Here is a 21,900-nt window from a genome sequence, read left to right as displayed (position 1 = left end):
AGTCTCATGAGAACAAAAATCGCACAAAAAATGCGTGTAAATTATCAAATAAAAGTGCCATAAAAACAAACGAATAAAAACCAAACCAAAACAAACCAAAAATGCGGGAAGATAAAGGCCGACAACAAAAAACACGCCATTGAAATGCATTTATAAATTGTATCGAAATGAGCCCGAAACTCCGGCAATAAATAAAGCCTTGGAGGGGCGCAGAAGTATCTGGCAGATTGAAAAATTATAACAACACATTCGTGAGTGGCACTCAATTGGAGCACTCAACATGACAACCACTTAATGAGTTAACCCAGCGAGTGAGTGGGAGAGGCAGGTTGAGTGGATGGCGGCAGCATGAAGACATAAACAATGCATAAACAAAACTCGCAAAGTGAGCAACAAGTTCTTGGCGAGAGAACAAGTTTCGTTTTTGGGAGTGCGAGTTTTTTTCGAGTGTTTTCCGAGTGTTTTTGAGTATTTTTTGAGTGCTTTTTCGAGTGCAGCAGCGCTTCGCTCTCCATCGCTCGCCGGCTTTGTTGTTGGGTCAGTTTTCAAAGCGGCGGCGCGTAAGCTGGTTGCGTTTTTTGTCGCGATCGCGATCTGCCGGTAAAAAAAAACACAAAAAGTATATTAGCCATGAAAAAAAAATCAAATTCCTCAAGGATCATTTTTTAAAAAAACCGTAACCTCACAGAAAAGTGTTTAAAGTGCGAAAAATATTCCCCAGTTATACAAGTGCGACCTTCTCGGCCGCAATTGTAAACCAACGTTGAGAAAAAAAATAAATGGCAAAAATAAATTGTTCTGGTGTGTTATACTTTGTTTTTTCTGTGGCAAAACAAACGAAAGTAACAAGAGTAATAAGGTCGAATTTATTATAATCATTTTTCGTCAACGCTGTGGCCAGAAGACAACAAAGGCAACAACAGAAAGTATAATAACACCAGAACTTAGTGCATTTGTGTTGTGTGATAAATGAAACAAAAATTCTTGGTAACAGTCACGTTTAAAAGTGTGCGCACTTTTCACCAACTTGTGGTAGCGCGTGTTCAATACAACATTATTTTCACCGCCGTTCTTAAATGGCAAATAAACACTAAAAATCATAAATCAAGATAGTAACAAGATAGTAATAGTAATTTTGTTTTCTCTCTCGTGGTGATGGGAACAACTGTTTAAAAAACATGACAACGGCGTTAAGAAAAATTATGCTAGCTCAGCTTTTGGCGAGTAGAAATTACAATATGGCAAACGCAGTGGAAATGTTTTTATAAGAATTATTACGGGAAAGTGACCATCTCACTCGCTCAGTCACTCGTTTGTGTGGGTAAAATGCACAGCGAGAAAATAGTATAAGGTTGTCAATTTATTAAATGAGTACTTTAGTCCCACCTGTTGGAATCTCCACTTTACAAGTCTATTGCCTTGAGTTTGACATTCTGTTATACATTTTACGTTTAATATGCCCGAGAATCCGAAGATAGGCTTAATTCTGCAAATTCCTTCACATCCGAGAAGAATCTCATTTGCATCTCGGCGAGCAGCAAATCTCCCGAGGTGCGTATGCTTAATATCCCACGCGGAAATGTCGAAAAGTGGAATTCAGAGAGGGGGAAAGATACACATCCCGGGGAAGCGAGGATATCCTCTTGGCAAGGTCGTTTATTATTATTTACTTTGCATTTTATTGAATTTTGTTGGGCGCGCACAAGGAGATTTAGTCGTCTTGCTCACTTTATTTGTTAAAGTTGTCTCTTACTTCGCTGTCTTTCCTTGTGCCGTATCTCATTCTCCTTTGTTGCAGCCTTGGATGTGGCTCACTTTATCTTTGTCATCATTTCGAGTGTTATGGGTAGTCTGGTTACTCGTGTTTCCATATAGAAATACACACATATATCTTTGCATCTCAAAGGCTTACTGTTTTACATTGTGTCTCAGCATCTCTGAGTTTGAGTTGTTGTTCTTTCGTATATAACTTGTTATATGCTTATCAGACGCGGACCCATCGTTGTTCCTTTATTCGTTTTTTAATGGATTTCAGTGTCAGTTGGTTAATTAGAGCGCATATGACTCAAATCGGCGGCACACTGGCGCCATCTGCCCGGCCACTCGACTTTTCTCGCCTCTGTTAAACTTTCTAAACTCCATCAATATCGTCAATTTATTTGCTCGGACGGACTGCATGCTGTGCCCCCAATTTTCGGCGATTTCCGTTTCTTAACCCCTGCCAAATATCATTGTCTGCCGATCTTTGCGATGATGTCAGCTTGAAGTTGAAATATTTAACACCCATGCATACTGTGTTTCTGCTCATTTGCAGTTTTCATTATCTAGCACGAATGTTTAATTCCCTGTCTAAGTGATCAAATTTCTTGTTCTATTTTTCCAGCCGCAATCCGTATCGGTTGTATCGGAAATTCTAATTTCCAACACGCTCAAAGTATGTTTTCTGTTTTTCTTTGTTTTTTCCCATATTTTGTCTGTCGTTTACATTCCTGTTTTTATTAACCCATGAGCACTGGTGGGAGCCCCTGCCCCCGAAATGAAACGAATCTCACCCCATAACAATAATATTCATTTGGCACAAGAGCAATTCCCATTTCCATTTGCATTCCGGTTACAAGTAGAACATCATCTATGTAACACATTTATCTAACATAACAGATAACTCTGGTACTTTAAGGGTCTTAAGGGCTAGATCCGTATCTTGAATGTGATATGGTGCTTTTTTATTGAAGCTGTTGACAAGCCATTATAATTATTGCGTACGCCGACCAATAAAACAGCGGGAAGCAGCTTGTGTGGATTTTGAACTCGAACTCTGCGAGGAGGGGGTGACCCACTTGAACTGCCAGACAGTCGCGATAAGAAAAAGCTCCCTAACTCATCTGCTATTCCCGCAGTAACGAGTCTCAATTGAAAGCCGAAATGTTAATAGTGAGTCACAAAATATTTTGATTTTCCTGACTGCCCCGGAGCAACGACCAATTAAGGAATTGTTCTACAGCTGTCAGCTGGATAAATTCGAGGCGAACACAATCGGTTGCCTCATTTCATGTGGGGAATCTAGTTCAACCTATTGACACTGACGATTTCCAATAACCCCAAAGCGATTCGACCTTGGGCGCCGTTTAATAACCGATTGGGAGACCCAGTTCCCACACAAAGATCTGCTTTCAGTAGGAACCATCCACATATTTTACCGTCTGGTTTCGGGTTCTGATGAGCCGGCGCTTTTCACATTGCCAAGACACACCTATACCGAGTCTCCCCTTTCGCGAATTTCACTTAAATTTCTCGAATTCACTTATTTATTTATATGAGTGCTTTACTTATTTGTGCATAATATTTACCCGCCGCAGTCTGCGAATTTCGCGATTACCGACGCTGTTGCTTGCCATGTGCCCGACATTTTCGTACATTTTCGTACATTTCACGTACTAAACGCCATTTAAACGTCATATTTAAACATGCCTGTACGTATCCATATGCATATGCTTATGTGGTATGTAAAAACTCTGTAAACAAACACCAGCGACTGAGATCGGATACCCCATCATGTGCTTCTGTTTTATTGCGTTCCATTCGGATCTGTTGTTTTGCGATGAAGAAGGCTGTTCCGTTGCTCTGTGGACTTTGGTTACTTTGGAGTTTAAGTACATGCATGTGTTTATTTGAAGAGCTTTTCGAATAAGGAACGCCAACAGAACGAAGAAGAACCAAATTTGTTACTCGAAACTTCTGCAGCTGCAGTATGAAATCATCGGGCTCACAAAAATAAAGGGTTACGTAGAGGGTATTCAGAGGGTTAATCAAAGTCCAGGGGAGGAGTGCAGCAAGGTTTTCTGGGAATTTCGGGTTCATAAAGTGTCAATAATAATGGTATCAGTGACGATTAAGAGAAATTCTTTGAATTACAATCTACACTTTAAAAGAAAGTATGTGTGCTTAATCAATAAAATATGTCAATATATTGATAATGATAATGATAAATGCAAAAGTTCCTTATTACAACATTTGAGTACCCCAAACGCATTGCATCGCATAAATACCGCATTGCCGCGAAATTGTTCACATTTCTGCCACTGATTTCCAGTGTTTGCCAAATTTGGCGAAAAGTAATCTATCCACACAAGCTTACTTTCCGGCCACGTCCTTATATGAAGAACATCTTGCGTTGTTGCCTCAGATTTTGTGTGTTGTTCCCTAGATGCAGACCATGTGTTCGCCATGCCCCCTTTCAAGTTTCTCCCCGCGCACTTAAGACACCCCCCCTTCTGTTCCGAATTGCAAACAGTTCAGTTAAAAGCTGAAAATTGTTTATGCTAATTGCACTTAATTTATGCATGCGTACTGTGCCCGACGAATGTTTGCGTGAGCGGGAGCGAGATACAAAAGTATCTGGAAGATACATGTTGCGTTTGTCTTGGTTTGTCTCCCTCGCTGGATATTTATCGGTACGCCAAAACGCGCGAGTGGAGTAAATATTTATTTCGGCACAATTAAGGCTTCCACCACGCCTCTTTACAAAAAAAAAGTGGCTTCGATGCACATTCCAAGTGCCATTTGGCATTTCGAGGAGATTCGCACACGCGAGTGAACACACATACATATCTACCTGTCTAAACTTGGGCAAATGTCAGGCGATCTCGAGGCTTAGTCCTGTCCCCATTTAGACGGTGTCTATTTCGGCCAATTAATATGCAGTTAATGGTGCTAACGGTGTGACGTGCTTATTTATAGGCTCGCAGATGCGACTGCAAATGGCAAATGCAGGCGGAAAATGGCCATGCAACTCAATTCCACCAGCGCCAAATAAATGACTGGCACTCGCAGCTCAGACATCAGCCTGGCGCCACAGCGCACATTTTGCATGTCAATTCGATGGAGGACAGGGGAGGGGCCTTTCGCCTAAAAAGTATCTGCCGGATTGCATAAGAAAGTCGGGCATTTTCGCCGTTGTCAGGGTGTGGAATAAAGTTCACTCGACTACTCCAATACTTCTGCATCTGTCCCGGGAATTTAACTCACTGCGAATAACATTTTATGCGCATAAAGTTAAGCCGAGGGAAATTCAGTTAAATATTCGATAGGATATCTTTAACTGCAGGAAAATTTTATAAATAAAGTAAAATTGTATTTAAACCGATTTAAAAGATTTAACAAGTCTATTTTATTTCCCATGAAATGTTCGGCTAAGCTTATGGCTAAACAAAGTTTACTTACTATTTATTTTTCCTAAGAAAATCTGACTTAAAATATTGGTGGCAATTTTCCATAAAAGTTTCTTTTGACCATAAAACTTCAATTTGAAGTGCAACTGACGTGCCCCAACGAATTTCATACTAGAGTGAGTAAAAGCACCCATGTCTCGTGAATAATATACATAAATGTCTGCCAAAAAGCTGTGACAAATTCCAAAGAGAATGCATCTCGACAGTCGAATGCATGAATCAAATTCTGTATCTCAATGAACAAGTGGCATTTGCAGCCGGTTTTATCTATCGGCAAGCTTACTACAGAAAAAGTATCTGGCAAACGGAGCAATTCAGGTAATCTGAATTGGCAGCCTCACTTTGCTGGCATTGTTCTTGCTTCGTGGCTGTGCGAAACATATATATTTACAGATTGGGACAATTCGGTTTATTGGCCCAAGACATGGCGGGAGTTTTTGCCCGATTCCTCACGTAGCCAACTAGCTGTAGATACGTTTTTTTGCCCATCCTCACGCACTTGAAGTGGAAAACAGTGGCAGCTGTCAATGGGGAGTCGATGTCAGTTGTGTTTCGATCAATTAAAAAATTGCTGCACTAATTGTGGCGTGTTTATCGGCTGCATTTGCTGCCGTTGCAGCGCTGACACAATCACTTTAATTGAGCAATTATGCAGTTGCGCTCAATTAAATACCATGCGCCTCTTTTTTTGGGCAGACAGCTCAATTAGGAGTCCTGGTAAATTGATTAAAATTCCACGAACTCTTGCAGTTCTTAGCCACTATAGGACACAGGAGCAAACAGAATAGCAATCTGTGACTGAAGTCAAGTATTCATGATTCCTAGTGATCTAATGAGCTGAAATGTTTGTCCAAATGTAGACAACCCAATTGAGCAGAAAATGTACTCACTATTTGGCTAAGAAGAGGAGGGAAACTTTAAGGGCAGACTGAGGAAAAATTCGGCCAGGTACCCATCGCATTTGAGTCATTAATCAAAGTCAGAGTTCGGCTCGCATCAAAGTCTGCAAACCAAATCGAATCCGGCGTATTTAGTCAGCCGTGAAGCATTACCAAACTATTATAAAACGGCCAGAAAAAGGGAAAATAAAGTTTCCAATGGAAAAGCTTTTCCAAGCGACAATCTCTCTAATGCAATTTTAATTGGAGTTTTATTTACGTTCCAAAATAGAGAAATTCCATCTTAAAGACATACACAGAAACGACAAAAAATCTATAAAGTCATGTTACCACTTCAAATATCCATGCTCGAATTCAATTGCACCTAATTTCATCGATTTTTATTTGCATACTCTGGACCCAAACATGCATAACAATAATTTTTGGTTGTTGTATTTATATTTGTACAGCAGCCATATAAACATTTCTCTTTATGATTATTTTAATTGAATAAATACTGGCAGTGTGTGACCAAACCAGCCACCCACCCATTGATTCACCCACCAAATCCATTCAACCTGCAAGCTGCGCAATTTCTCTCCCATTTATTTATTAAATAAACATTTTCCGATTACCTTTATGGATGCTCCTGGTTTTGGCTTCTTTTCGGGTTGGCAGTGTGATTAGTCAGAGCTTTTATCTAAAATGGTCTGGGCTATCCAGAATAAACATAAAAAAGATGTAGAAATTTATTGTGCGGTCAAATTGGCTTAATCTTTTGCTGCACAGTAAGGTTTTCGCTCTAATACAATTTAATCGTTTGAATATATTTGAAGTAAAGCATAACAGGCACCTGCAAAAAATGTTTATATAAATATTTATTTTTTAATATGCCTAATTTGAACAGCAGAATCTGCAACATCTGTTGACCAGTTGAGTAATTGCTCCAGTTGATAGATAGGACCCAAAATCTTTTATTTTCCCACCCACCTTTTGTTTACTTCCTTATGAATATTTATTCAGCCAGCGCTGAAAATTGTTTACATTTCACTTTATCCAGCGAGAAGAGACTTTAGCCTTTCGTTTTGTTTAGAGAACTGGAACCATGCACTTTGGGTAATTAGCAAGTTTATTTGACCCTGAGCAAAGACCACCGAATTGAGCCAAAAATAGGCCACTGAAAAGCCATTCGGTATTGTAAATACCATTCATTTGGGAACCCAGCTATGTGAAATCAATAATCATTTAAAATTCAAATGCGAGCAACGCATGAACCGGAAAATGGCGAGCAGGGAAACAGAGGCCGGCGAATGCAAATTGGAAAAACAGATAATGAAAAATCCAGAAAGCGGGGGTGAAGTAGGCTATGCCCTCCATGCTAATGAAATTAAAAATTGATGCTTTGGGGCCAGCGGCGCACCAGCTTTGTGTGTAAGAAAATCTAGGCGAAAATGCTAAGCAAATGTCGTTTAATAAATTGAAAAGGGCCGAAAGAATAGGGTGTTGGCTTGGCTTGGCGGTGGGTGGCTGCTCCCCATGCCTATTCAATCCTATGGCTGATTGATTTTGCGGCGTTGGCGGTTAAGTGGCGGACTTTGAGACACCGAAACGCTGTGCACCACAAGAAAAGCCAAACGCCGCCGACAACTCTTGACACGTCTTTTGATAGAGTTGCCAGCGGAGCACTCCGATCTGGCCGATCTGGCGGATCAGGTCGGTCGTAGCGGTAGGAGCAGCTACATTTTGCGGTCTGGCCTGGTTGCTCAATCTTCCTGGTTTCAACTGCCACTGCCGCCAAGCCGTTGACATCAATTAGCTATTAGACATGGAGTTTGGAGAGGAAAAACGCAAGATGGTTTAATCAGTACGGCAGGAAAGTGGTGTTATTTTCAATAATATAAAACAATCAAAATACCAAATAATTTTATTAAATACCTGAAGAAAATTAAGCATCCACGAATTCCTAAAAAACCGAAGTCTAATTTTATTTTGTATCTTTTTTTTATGAGTATGCAGTGTTTAATCAATCACTCTTCTTAGCTCAGAACCTTTTTCGCGCAGTGTCCTTATTCAGCCAGATAGTGAAAAACTATCAACATTCGTTAAGGCAAATTATTGCATTGCTGAGGCGAAGATAGTTGCAGTCCCCTTTCGAAATCCATCCACTTATCATGTGGGCGTTCTTCGGTCCGGCGCCATCTGGCAGTCTCCTTCTGTTACCAGCTGCCTTTTCCATCCGCCATCTACCATGTACCATCTAGCATCTACCATCTAGCAACTTCCATCTTCCCTCCGGCCATCGGTTCATTAGACGCCGCTCAATTTATTTCTCCTTTACACGCCAATTAATCAGATTATGTCAAAATGTGTCACTGGGTTAATGCAAATATATTACGATGGCCATCCAGTCAGGCAGCCAGCGAAGTATAGACTCCCCCGGGATCTCCGCTTTTTGCCCCAGCTCCCATCCCAATCGATTCGGATGTCTGGCTCTTGGGAGAGGCTTTAAAGCGTTTTGTCTGTCATTCGCATTTGGTTGTTTGGAAAGCGCTTAGATCCACTTAATTAGTGAACTGCATCCAACAAAAGCGGGAAAAATACTCGCACAAAATCACTTTTAAGCTGATTTGGATGGGTATAGAAAGGCAGGAGGAGGAAATAAATCAGGAAATTGGAAATGAATTTGTCTACCTCCAGTCAGTTCAAAATGAAATGGTTTAATTTCCTAAAAGAGAGCGAAGCTATGTTCCAGTCAGTGCGTGTTATTAATGTTGCATTGACAGTAGACACTTGAACTAGACTTGAACTCCTTTTTCATTAACTCGAATTTAAGTAGGTAAACGGCAGATAGATATCCGCCTTTTCGGTACACAAAAAGCGTATCGTTTTCAGTTTTGTCTAACATAACACCAGTGCGAAACAAAGCAATCTGACATCTCTCAGTTCGTTCAGTTACCTTGGCGACTGAATTTCAACAGAAAATCGCGTTGGGAACAATGTAACATCAGCAACTCCATCGGATCCCCCAGCATTTTTACCTCTTCCGACTTCCAGCTCCCCCCCGGCGGAACTTGTTCATTTGGCATTCAGCAGAAAAGTCATTAAGTGACACACCCGCCTACAAAATGCCCCCAAAATAGATTCCAGCATATTTATCATTATTTTTTCTGCTTCACTTTTTGTCTCCGAATAAAGGGAGAACAATCATGTAAAGCTGGGCTTGGTGCAAAAAAAAACAAAAAACAAAAAACGAGGAAAAATAATAAAACGAGTAAGGGGTGGGCATCTGTCAGTGCTTAATCACGCATATCAGCCAACTTTCCGAGCTTGAAACCAGCTTGTTTGTTTTCGGATTTCCATTTTTCGCATTTTTTTAGGCTGTTTTGGTTTTTGGGCGTGTTTTAGCTCGGCTCATTGAAGGCGGCGCACGGAAGTTGGCACCGCAACGGAAATTGAGCCATCAAAAATAATGTACAACCAAAAATATACACGATAAATATATACGTATGGCATACAAATTCAGATGCTCGACTTTCGCTTTCACCTCCGCCTCTCGTGCAGTAAAAGAAGAGTTGTAAAAATACTTTACAACTCATTAAAAATTATTATTGTTCCCTGCATAAAGATGATGGGCCAGGATGAGCGAGTCCTTGGGGGATCCTTTCTGCAGTGCCTTGCGTAGGTGTCAATCGCGATCCCTTTGCGGCTGCTCTTCAAACTGAAATTGGCGTAAAATTTTGCGGCTACATTTTGAGGAAATTTGATGGGGAGGTGAGATGGCAAAGGTTAAAACTCGTTTTATTCTTATTACCGTTGAAAAGTTTCTGCTTAAAGCGGCTGCTTAGTTCCCACGAATTTTCCGGCTAAAAGGTTACGCAAAGTTTCGCATCAAAATGCGTTAAAGGTTTCGCAAAGAGCAGCCGGGTTTCGAGTGCTTCCCAGAATGTTTAATTCAATTTGTTGAACTAAAATTGCGCCCCTGGTTTAATGAAAGTTGGTTAGCGGCAGCTTGTTGCCAAGTTTCCCAGAGATTGGAATGTGGGAAGTGAAGTGACAACAATAACAGGTCTTCGATTCTCTTAATCGCTGGATGAGTTTATATCGGAGCGGAAGTGGCTTAATTCCATAAATGGACCAGATTCATTTAAAACCTGTAATGCCATGTTTAAGGTCTGTTTACTATCGTAGAACATTTTACTCCGGATTTACACAATCATTCGGGTGAACTGTTCATGTTTTATTCAGGTTTTAAATTCTTTTTCTCTGATAGTTTTGTGATAATGCTGCTTTCTTGTCTGAAACGTTTTTATTAATCGAAATGGAAACAATTTCCGTGGTTTAATCTCTGTGCTCCATGGGCCTATTTAGTAAATGTTAAACATTTTTAAAGAAATTCTTATAAATAGCTATGCATGCTGCGAAAATACCAAAACCTGATAATATTTGAAAAGAAAACATTGCTGAATGTCAAACACAGCATTTTATCGCACAGTTCCCATCGATGGGATGGCTTTATGTGCCCCATCCGTAACATAACTCACTCGCCCATTACTCCATGTTTGTTCAACAATTTCGCTAAACGTTTTACAGGCCAAAAAGGAGGTAAATGTTCGAAGCCCAGGCGCCATTTTCTGCTGAGTGCCGTGCAGCCAATTCAATGCACTTTATTAATGGCATCCATGACTTGGCCTGACTCTCCTTTTTTCGGGGTGGGATTCCCCGTCAGCAGCTCCACCTGCACCCCCCACCCGCTCCCCGTCACCAAAAAGGGCGACAATAAACCCCACAAGAAGCCAGCCATATCCATGCTCCTTCCTTCCTTGTCTGCTGCAGTTGCACTTAATTTTATCTATTATCCTCCATTTTTGTCATTGTCTAAGGAAAATGAAGATTCAAAGCCATAAGTGTGTGTGTACGGGTGTGTGTGCTTGTGTGTGGGCCATCAATGGCAAGGCAAAAGTTGCCAGCATGCTTTTGCTTTCGGCTTTGAGCCTTCGGTCCATTGTTGTTGGCCGGGAATAGAGGATCTCTATCCTGGCAGCAGGTGTGCCAGTGAAAACTCAACTTGTGCTGCTGATGCTGCTGCTGCTGGCAGGTTGGTTGGAAAATGTGATAAAATGATTATAAAATAATTTTCACAAACAATGGCCAGGACATGCACACAGACGCACGTCCCTCTTCCGGATGGGGGATACGTGCAAACTTGTTCTCACTTTTTCCACCCACTTTTTCCAGCCGCCGGGTGGTCAACTCTTCTAATTGAATAGATTATACGGGGTCGGGTCTTTAATGGCTGCCAACCTCAATGTCTGTAGTCTGAACTAATTTCATTCTGGTGCCTTTCGAGCTCCTGCAGCTGTCATAAGCGAATCTCTCATAACGTTTTACTAGCTCCATAAATATTCGTATATTATTATGCGCTGCTCCCCACCAACTCACTGCATTTATTATTAATCCAAATGCGTGGCCATAAAATGCTGTGAAAATTACTTTTCCCGCTGGCACGATAGCCTTTGTCGGCCGTTAAAGGGAAAACCTTAAAATGGAGCAGCTTGAATGGGTGGAAAACCAACCTGGTCGATTAATTGCAAGCAGGACCACACGGGGAAGCACTGCACCCACTCGCCGCCAATCCCCAAAGGACACATTTGTATCTGGCCAATAAACATGTCTTAAAGCTCGCCTGGCAGACACAGTTTTGAACCAGTTTAGCTGGCCCGCCACAGATGCAGATACTCAGATAGAGAGTCCCAATTTGTGCGAATGCGTAGAGCAACCAATTTGAGGCAAATTGCCATAACGAAGCTATGCAGCTCCAAAAGCCTCAATAGCAGTTGAACAGAATGGACAGAAGGGAGGGTATTCTGGTCGGAGGGATGTTGAGGGATCTAAGGAAGTCGACGGAGCAGCTGATGCAGTTCACATTTGCAACTTTATTTATCGCTTCGAAAACATCTTGTAAATTTTCCACGTTATTTTCGCCGGCGGCCAAGTTCGTTCTTTGCGGAAAATTCAACAATTGAATCCGAAGCGTTTCCCCTGCGCCACCCACTCCTTGGCGAAAGCCAAGTCGAAATTGATATGAAAATTCGTTTTAAGTCGGCGAGAGCCTTCAGTGCCACGCCCATTGCCTGAGGGCAGGACTCCACCAGCCATCCGCCCCGTTTTGCGATCCTTTCGCCTTGTTTTGATCATTTGCCTGTGATAAATTGTTCCATGTCGCTTGGCACTCTTGACTTTTATTGCTGGCCATGGGCGAGTCCACAAGTCTGCTGGCCATCAAAAAGTCTTTTGCTTTTTTATGCCATTTGATGCAACCGAAACTGGGTAACTTGGCCCAAATGCACTGCCAAGTTGGCTTTGTCAGTCGCTTTCAGTTTATTTGCCGCGCGACAAGTCTGTTTGTGTGTGAGTGTGTCTGCTTGCCAGGCAAATACAAATTTGATATCATTTTTCAACGCCAATTCCAGGCAGCCTCATATAGTGTATAGAATGGAAATGTTCTCTCGCATATGTTTGAGCCCTGAAAATGCACTGACGTTTGGGGGCGTGGCACCCACAGAGTGACTTTTGTGGTTTCAATTTTGCCGCATGACGCATGAAATTTCCGCTCCTTTTTTGTGCGTTTTCTTCTTTTTCTATTCCTCACAGTGAGGCTGGTAAAAAAAATGGGCAAAAAAGTGGATTAAATTGAAATCTGTGTTCGTTATTGATTGGATTTGATTTGGGTTAAGCAAGTGAATGGAATTTGATTTTTATTGAAATCGCAGGCGACCTTGCTTCATAAAAAGGGATCTATTGATTTATTCTATATAAAATCTTAGCATTTTAAATAATTAAGCCTAGCTTAATCTTGCCCAAATTTCAGTAATATCACTTGGCGCATTTCCACAGCCTATTAAAGACATTAGCAAATGTTAACCCTTTTGTTCATCATTTGTATGGATTTGACAATCGGAAAACAAAAGTCACAACTGGAAAATTATTCATGGTCGGGCACTCAGAACTAGATGGGGAATTCATTCTCGTGCCCTGTGAAAATGCATAAACCAAACAGAGCGAGACCGGCTAAACAAAAGCCCAGAACCGAGGGTCGCATAATGCACTTTTGCTTTTCTTTTTTTAGTTTTTTGTATGTTTTTCCTTTTTTTTTTTTAATTTTGTTGTGTGTCTCTCGTTTTTGCTTCTTTTCCTGCTCTTTTTCCAGCTGAAATTTCCGGTTGGGCTTTTGTGTAATCCGCCAGAGACGCGGCTTTGCATGATTCGGATTCTTATATGTTATTGCTGGCTTTCAGAGTTGAATGACTGCCGTGGGCTGCTCAAAAATTCTGGACACTCCGAGTTTCGTCGGTTCAATCAAATTGCAATTATCGTAAGCACGTGGTTGTGTCCTCCATTTCGTGGGTGCGGACCAAGTTACCTCGTCGAAATGATCTACGATTCGTGACGCTTTTGATTTATGTGTGCTGAACCATTTTCACAGCGATATTCAATGACTCAGCACTTGGATTCTGGAAATCTCGTAGATACATATCGTGCAGTGGTGATATGAATGTGACCGCAGGGCTTTCTATTTCTATGAATGTATATTTTTGGGAATGAGGAGGCTCAGCTGGGCAACTTAATTAGGTTTGTTGTTGTTAAACAAAAGGCGCGTATCTTGTATCTGAAAGGCAGGTAAACGGATTAATTTTTCGGCGCCTTTCAAGACTCCCCATAGTTTCTCACTTTGGTGATTTATTAGCGTTGGTATTTTATTTTTATTTGGCCAGTAAAATAGTTGGCTGCTCCGCGTGTGATGAGCATTGTGGATTAGTTTCGCCAAAAACAATAAACCGAAAGTGAAAATACACACTTTTGATTTGCTCGCTTGATAAAATGCAAATTCGGTTTGGTTTGTGTAACGCATGATTAAGCAGTTGAATCCACAATCTTTGTAGCTATTCAGTAATTTGATATGATTTTACTTTTAGCTGAGCGCCCGGGGAAGCATCTTCAATCTGTTGCATTTCAATTATTGGTAAATTGTTTTCCTTACCATCCTTTTTGCAGACATAGTGAAAACATTTGCATTTCCATTGGCAATAACAAATGCATTCCGCACACATCAGCGTCACATTCTATCAATATCAATTCATATTCCTTCATACGTATCTACGTTTGTGTGTATCTGCAAGAGGGGGAGATTTTGTATGCAAGTCGACGCAGAATGTTATCTCTCTGGATGTACGGGGAAAAAAGTGAAAATTATAATGAAATGCATTGGCATTTCCTTCACGTGCCCACAAAGTACATCAATCAAATTGAAATGCAAGCATCATGCCGGCGCTGCTTTTCAATATTTCGTAATGCATTTAACCATGCTAATAACAAAAAAGTAATGCAATAAATATTGCATATTTTCACTTCAGTCTTATATTCTCGTGTGGTGGTAACAGTTTTTGCATTTTCCACGCGGCAATATATTCCAATTAGGGTTCACTTGAATTCAGAGATAATCGCGTGATTTTAAGCGCCATATACAAACTATGTATTTATGAAATTGAAACGAAAGTATTTTAAATTTATAGAGTTAAAGAATCTTCGAATGTGTGCAAAATAAAACATCATTCTTACTCAGCTTATGAAATCGCATATAAACTCGTGTCACGACTTATCACGCACACATCGCTAGCAACCATCGAAAAGAAAGAGCAACTGCAAACAGAATTTCGAGAAAAATTAAATTTATGCAAAGCCAAAAAGAGACGACTGCATCAGAGAGTGCGATGGAGAATGGGGAGTGGAATGTTGCTTTAACTAATTAGACACTTGTCATTCGTTGTAATGTTGTAATAAATACCGTTACAATGTCATTACCGGCATTACTCGTTGGCATTTCTTTCGCACCACCTCGCCACGTCTCTTTCGCGCAATCATTGCGTCTCTTTCCACGCTTTTGGCCGCACTCACTCATCAACGCGGCGGAGTCTTTGTCAATGGCTTGTTAGTTTACTTGTCTCCACTTCTGGCCACCCCGCGCCCCTCTGGACTTTATTTAAAACTTTGTTTTGCTTTACAGCTTAGAATTTTTAATGAGCTTTCCTCTACCCCGTACTCCTTATACCCTCTTTTTTTCCAGTAGTTCTTCGTGGTTTTCCGCTTTTCGTCGGTCATTTCTTGCCTTCTTGAATGTCATCTATTTTTGAAGCTTGTTCTCTGCACACTTTTTCTGTTGTTTTTCATTATTTTCTATGGGGCTTAAGCGGGGTCATTGCTTAGTTATAGTCACTTGAGACGAACTTGGCCAAAGAGTCAAGCCGTATTTAATCTTCCATTGAAACCAGAACCCACTTCTCGGGGGTTCCAACTTTTTCAAAGTCTCAAGTGAGTCACTTTTGCATGGAATGTTGGTTATTTTTAAAGTCGTCAGGAGATATTATCTACTATAAAATATATATTTCAGCAATAAGCAGGCTCCACATTATGCTTTAAAAAAATGTTCAAATTTTGTTGTAAATCTCTTGTAGATTTACTGATTCCTGTTGAACTTGGTTCTTCTTTGTCTCGTAGCTTCCAGAAAGAATTTCCCATCTTTAACCCTATTTTATCACCTTCTCGTTGCAACATTGCTTTAACAACTTCCTCTGGTCTGCCCCAAAATGCATATAGGATCGTTCCACTAACCTATCCCACCTTTTTATTGGTTTTTCCCAAAGACCCCCTTTCCTGTTTTTTTTTACCATTCCACTTATCGCACCTTGGCAATGCCAGAGAACCAAGAGCAGAACAAAACACAGAATGCAGAGACAAGACAATAAATGTCTTAACTGAAACATTGGAGTTGGCTTATCGGCGAGTAAATATTGCCCAACATAATTTACACACACCAAACGTCTAGAGGGGTGAGCGAGATGGGAATAGACACATATAGGCAGAGGCGCGCAACAACAATTGTGTAAACAGAATGCAGTCAACCTTTTTGCTTGGCAAACAGAGCCAAGATGTCTGGATAATTAACGCTAGTCAAAAGTTGGTCGGCTTTGGGGGGCGAGAGCGAGGGGCGTGAGCTGGGAAATTTCGGCGTAATTGAGTGGCTTATTGACTTGGGGCATATTTGTAGTACGAATTACACACATATTTGTATGTGTGTGTTTTAGCCGCCCTTGTCATATTTGACCAGAGCTGAAGAGAGAAAACGAAATAATAAACGTAGAATCCTGTCGAACCGGTTTTATAAATAGATAAGCGCATAAAAACAACGTTCATTACGCAAGAATGTGCCCTAAAACGATGCAACCAAGTGCCTAAGTTTTTGTTCGGGAGGAGCAGCATCATCGGCGAAAACCTGAAATCTGCATAGAGCAAGATTAATTAACTCGCCCCGCCAGACGATCAGCAACGTCGGACAGCGAGGAGCAGCAGCAGCGATATCAACGGCAACATCAGGAGCCACTGCAGCAACAGCAACAATCTGCAGCAACTCGTGCAAAATCGGTTTCAGCAGCAACATCAACTGCAACAACTGCAGCATCTGTAGTCACAGAAGAAACAACATTATCTGCAACTGCAACATCAGCAACACTAGTTGCAACATCCGCAGCAACAGCAACTGAAACAATAGCTTAAGTAAAGGGAACCCCTTGCTGGAATAGCTTTGCAGGATGCGACTCTTCGCCAGCAGTGGTCAGGCTGCAACATCGCCAGCACTGGCCCACAGTTCCAGCGATGAGGCTGGCGAGGTCATTGAGAATTCCCACACCAGGAGAGCAGGATGCTCCGTGCTACAGAGCAGTGCGGGGAAGTCAAGGTCGCTGGAGAGGTACTCGGGGGCACCCAAGATCCACCAGCAGACGTTGGAGATGCTGCCGCCCTATGCCACGCCCACGTGCAGCACCCGTCGCCGACTCCTCGCCCCCTTTCGATCCCTGAAGCGTCGCAGTCGTAGCAGCAGCAGCAGCAATGAGTCGCACCACTTCGGCAACCATCTCAACAACCTGGTGGTGGTCAATGTAGGGGCGGCCGCTGCAAATGGAGGCGTGGCCAAGGCCAAGGCGAAGGCCAGCTCCCAAAGCGGTGACAGTGGAACTGGCGGCACCGAATTGGAGCACGAAATGGAACAGGATGACGACGAGGAGGATGAAGAGGAGGGCGAGGAGATGGACGAACTAAGCCTGAGTTACTCGCAATTGAGCAGCAGTGGCTGCGAGGAAGCCGAAGCTCCACCAGAAGATGTTGCTGATGATCGACAAGCAGCTGTGGAGACAACAGTCGCTGCCTGCGTGCAACACGTTGCTAATGAGCGGCGACGCAACATCCTGTCGCTGTACTCGTCCTCGTCGGAGGAGCAGCTCCACTGCCGCCTAGGCGACATCACACTGGTGGACGATACCTACTCCAACTACGATCCGCAAAACGATGCCGAGCGCATGTTCCTCCAGGTTGTCGGAATCTTACGCGATGAGAATGAGGTTTGTGTACTGGCTAACAGTGGTTGGCTGAAATATTGGTCATGGCTACGAACTTTAGGTTACTTTATAAAATCGAAGTCAATACTTTATGATATGCGTTTATATATTTATAAATACGATTTTTAAACAATTGTGTGATAAAAGTAAATCAAAAGAAGAAAATAAAACTCACATTTACATGAAGAAGGTTAACTGCTTATAAATAGTCCATAAGTTGTTACCCACCCCACATTTTGGATAGAAAAATCGGAGAAAAAGATATTTTTTAATCTCAGAAATCATTCATAATTTTAATTAAAAGAATCCTTGACAACTCTTTGTTTATCATCTCTCTTTTCCAGCATTTCCTTTGAAATCTTGATTAATTTCCACCCACAGACGTAAAAGATTCGTTTTCGTTGTTGGTCGTGATTTATTCAAGTAGATGAGTCCTTGCTAAAAAAAAAGGAAATGGCAAACTGCTAACCAACCGAGTTTTCTTTTCTCTCCTTAATTTCCCGCTTTTCCCCCAGCTTTCCAAGAGCAAAACTTTTTCAGTCTCACTTGCAATTTCAATTAATTAATGCAAGCTAGGATTTCCGTTTTGAGCTTCACTGAGCAAGGGGTAAAATGAAGGGGGCGTAAATCAAGACGGAATGAGCAACAGTTCGATAAAATAATTGATTTAACTGCAGAATCATTCTAATCTCACCCCTGCTTAAATCGCAATTCTCTTTGCAGTCATCGCCTGGCAAAATGTCAATTTAAGGTACACATTTGTGCCATTTCTCTGGCATTTACTTACCTCCTGTGGCAAACACAAAGCATTTTTAATAAGCTCTGTGGGTGATGCGAGTTTTACATTGACAAAAATCAGAGCACATTTTTATTGATTTTCATTTGCCAAAAAGAAGAAAAAACATTTCTGCTTCTGATTTGAAACGATGAACTCAGTTTTTATGCTCTAAAAAATTGGATTACTAGAAAATGGAAATACTGAAAGTACACAGATTTTTCCACCGTGCTGCTCTGCGTGATGCCATAGAAAATATGGCGACAACATTCGCTTTTTTTTATTTAACCAAGTTCCCCGCTCGACAGCCGCAGGTGGAACGCAGCCAAGGAATTGTTATGGAGTCAAGCGGATGGTATTAAATTACACAGAGTTGCACTTTTTAAGTACACACCATGGACAAACGCCCTGCGACTATGGCCACCCAATCCCGACCTCCTTGTGGGCTTTGCAAGGATTCCCTTTGCCAGAGGCCCACAAAGCATGAAGCCTGGACTTTTCTTCTCCTCCGACGTTGCGCGCTGATTAAACTTCTTCCAAGGAAGGCAGCTTTAAAAGTGCATTGCCCTCTTATCAGTGAGCCAGCCCATTGCCACCCACCCAGTACCTAGTGCAGCTCAACCCCCAATGATTTTCCACTCAATGACTTGGATGGCAAACAGCTTTCTTGTCTCTTTGTGGCGGCGGCCACTTTGTTGGCTTGTTGCCACTAATTAATGGCAGAGCAATGAGTGGTGTGATGCATATTTATTGTAAACAACAAATTATTGATTGCCAACGACAAGTTGGCCACAGCCTTTGGGCGCCTTTGTTGGCTGCGTTTCCCGCTCCGCTAATTAAAAAATAAATGCGAGCCAACTCAAAGCAGCCACACACAAAGGATTTCAACTGAAGTTGCTCGCAGTGCAGCAGGAAATAATTTGTGTGCTTAATTAGCAGCGAAGGTGAAAAAAAAAAATAAATAAGAACGCTTTCCTTTGAGTTATGTGGGAAAAAGATAATGAGCAGGTGAAGAAGCTTAAAAAAATAAAATATTTATAGTGCAGAGGTTTAATTACAGTAATCGAACATTTTAAATCACAGAAAAAGTAATTAATGTTTTGTGACCTTATTAATATAAATATATATAGATAATAAAAATATATTTGGTAGTTATGATAAGCCTTTCAAAGCCTTCCAAGGCACTGCCAAAGTATTTACTAAATTGCTTCTTTTAAATCCACTCTATCTGCTTCAATAATGCCCCGAAATAGTGGATGTTATTTACTTAGTTTAGCTTTAAAGGCAGAGCAACAATTGCCCCGGGAAATGCCACAAACAAGAGCTGCAGTAGAAGAATAAAAAATGCATGGGTGCGCCCAGCCAAACACATGGACAACTGCCTGTGCAAGTGCATTATGGGGCATAAACTTGCCCCGGGAGCCACAAAGAGTTAAAGGCTGGAAAAGCTAAGGCTAAAGTTCCAAATCAAAAACACAAACTTCAAGAAAACTAAATTAAAAAACTACACAGAAGCCGGAATGGAGGAGGCGGGGTCCGAAAAGAGAGTTGAGGGATCCTGGGAAAACTAAATGAAATAATAAAGAAAACGAACAAGGAGGCGGAGTGGGTGGACTGAAGTTCTGGGCTGGTCCAGGACTTCGTTCTCCTTGCGGGGTGCTGAAACTTTTGCTTTGCCAAGGTAAATGCATTTTGCTTGTTGCATGCAAAACGGCAGGCAATGAAAGTTTCTGTTGCCGGGTTATGGAAATGGAAAATGCCGGGAAGTGGCAATGGGGAACGGAAAATGGGAAGTGGGAAATGGGGTGTCAAGGTAAAAATTGAAAAGCGAAAATTTTCTCGAGGGAGCGGGCGAGCGAAAATGGGCCAAATGAAACGTGCGCAGATGTTGCTCCTTTCTCCTCCTGTTGCTCCTGCTCTCCTAGCGCTCCTGCCTTTTCCAGTTTAGAGTTACAAAAGCGCCAAATTGGCGCAGCGGAAAGTCGGGTGAGTGGAAAAGGAGCAGGGGGACCTACGTGCAGGGACTTTTCGGCGTCCCAGTGCATACAAAGGACATAAACGTTAAAGCACAAGCTGCCTGCTCTTAACTGCTAATGAAGAAGCAACTCAGCACACACTTCAACACACAAAAATATTTAAAAGCCCGCGATGCGAAGGGGTTAAGCTAGGGAACAGCTGTATCTGATTCTCAGATACTTGCCGAAATATAAGAAAATAAAGCTTAAAAAACAAAATAGTCTGAAGTGTCTTACATTTAATACGGCTTAGGGTTTCCCCTTAAAAATCACTTAAATTGCTTTGCTTTGTAAAAGTAGATTACTTAAATCTATCATGCATTCCTCAAGAACAACATGACATCAGTATGCACGTAAAGCAGAGCGGATAATCGGCCTGGCTAACTAATCCGATTTAATATACTAACCATGTACACTAACCGGAACTGATTGGCATTAGTTCTTATGCTCTCCGGCAAGTCTGCGCCAACATTTTAATCCCCTTAGGATGGGCATAATAAGCCGTAACTGCAACGTGAGCTCAACTAAGCTCATAATCATAATTAAATTAAAGTTGAGAAAGGCGCCTGCAAGTAGGCAATAAAAAGTGTTTGTGGTGTGGTGGAAACAATAAATGCATTTTCCTATCCAGTGAAAGGTAAGCCGTTAGGCACAAAGGGAATATTGTATAAAGGATGAGGCATAACAATATGGCTTATTATGTAATGCAGCTCCTATCATTTCTTCAATCAGCATATTCACTTACATTAATTTCCCTGTTTTGGTTTGTGCTTACAGAAAATGCGTCAGTTCCAGAAGATCCTGGAGGATCTCAGCTCCCGCGTTGCCCTTGCCGAGCAGACAAAAACCTCCTGGCTGCCACCCTCCTCCGTGGGCGAGGCCAATGAGCAGATGCAACAGTTGCAGCGCCTGAGGGACAAGATGACGACGGCCAGTGCGCTCCTGGATGATTGCAACGAGCAGCAGTCCTTCTTCACCGCCAATCAGGTCCTGGTGCCCACACCCTGCCTCTCCAAGCTGGAGGACTTGAACACGCGGTGAGTTTAGCTCTAGGATTATTATGACACTTTACTTACTGGGATGTTTAAACTACGATAGCATGAAACTCCTGCAAATCGCGATGGACGAGCGCCAGAAGGTCCTTTGTCAGGCTGGAGCTCAGCAGACGCACGAGAACGGCGACGACGGACGCACCACATCGAACAGCGGCACCATTGGACCACTGCCCAATCTCGGCCAGAGCGTGAAGCCGCCATGGGAGCGGGCCACCACAGCCGCCAACGTGCCTTACTATATCGAGTGAGTATAGGGAAAATATATTTCGAGGAACCAAGGTCTCTTATGCTCTTATGCTAAATCTCTGTCAATTTTAAATGTGATAAAGCAGTGATAAACTAATAACTCTGTTCTATAGCCACGAACGTGAGACCACGCACTGGGACCATCCGGAGATGATTGAGCTGATGAAGGGCTTGGCAGATCTCAACGAGATACGCTTTTCCGCCTACAGAACGGCCATGAAACTGCGATCTGTTCAGAAGCGATTGGGTGAGCTTA

General features: G+C 42.0%; 1 protein-coding gene across 9 annotated transcripts in view; it reads left to right on the top strand.

Moving 5' to 3' along the window:
- The window catches only part of LOC117142830 (dystrophin), a 134,194-nt gene that overhangs the window by 108,565 nt on the left and 3,729 nt on the right, over window positions 1-21,900 (top strand). For 4 of the 9 annotated variants that reach the window (XM_033307055.1, XM_033307059.1, XM_033307057.1 and 1 more), the window contains 3 exons: window positions 21,121-21,380; window positions 21,442-21,642; window positions 21,758-21,891. In XM_033307055.1, the coding sequence (XP_033162946.1) occupies window positions 21,121-21,380; window positions 21,442-21,642; window positions 21,758-21,891 (595 nt within the window). Of the gene's footprint in view, window positions 1-2,383; window positions 2,435-16,683; window positions 17,557-21,120; window positions 21,381-21,441; window positions 21,643-21,757; window positions 21,892-21,900 lie in introns of those variants that run through there. The other 5 variants (XR_004459576.1, XR_004459575.1, XR_004459577.1 and 2 more) reach the window with 3 other exon arrangements.

Source organism: Drosophila mauritiana, chromosome 3R, assembly GCF_004382145.1.
Source record: "Drosophila mauritiana strain mau12 chromosome 3R, ASM438214v1, whole genome shotgun sequence".
Lineage (NCBI taxonomy): Eukaryota > Metazoa > Arthropoda > Insecta > Diptera > Drosophilidae > Drosophila > Drosophila mauritiana.
Note: the sequence above shows the minus strand (reverse complement) of the source record. Positions and strands in the feature narration are given on the sequence as shown.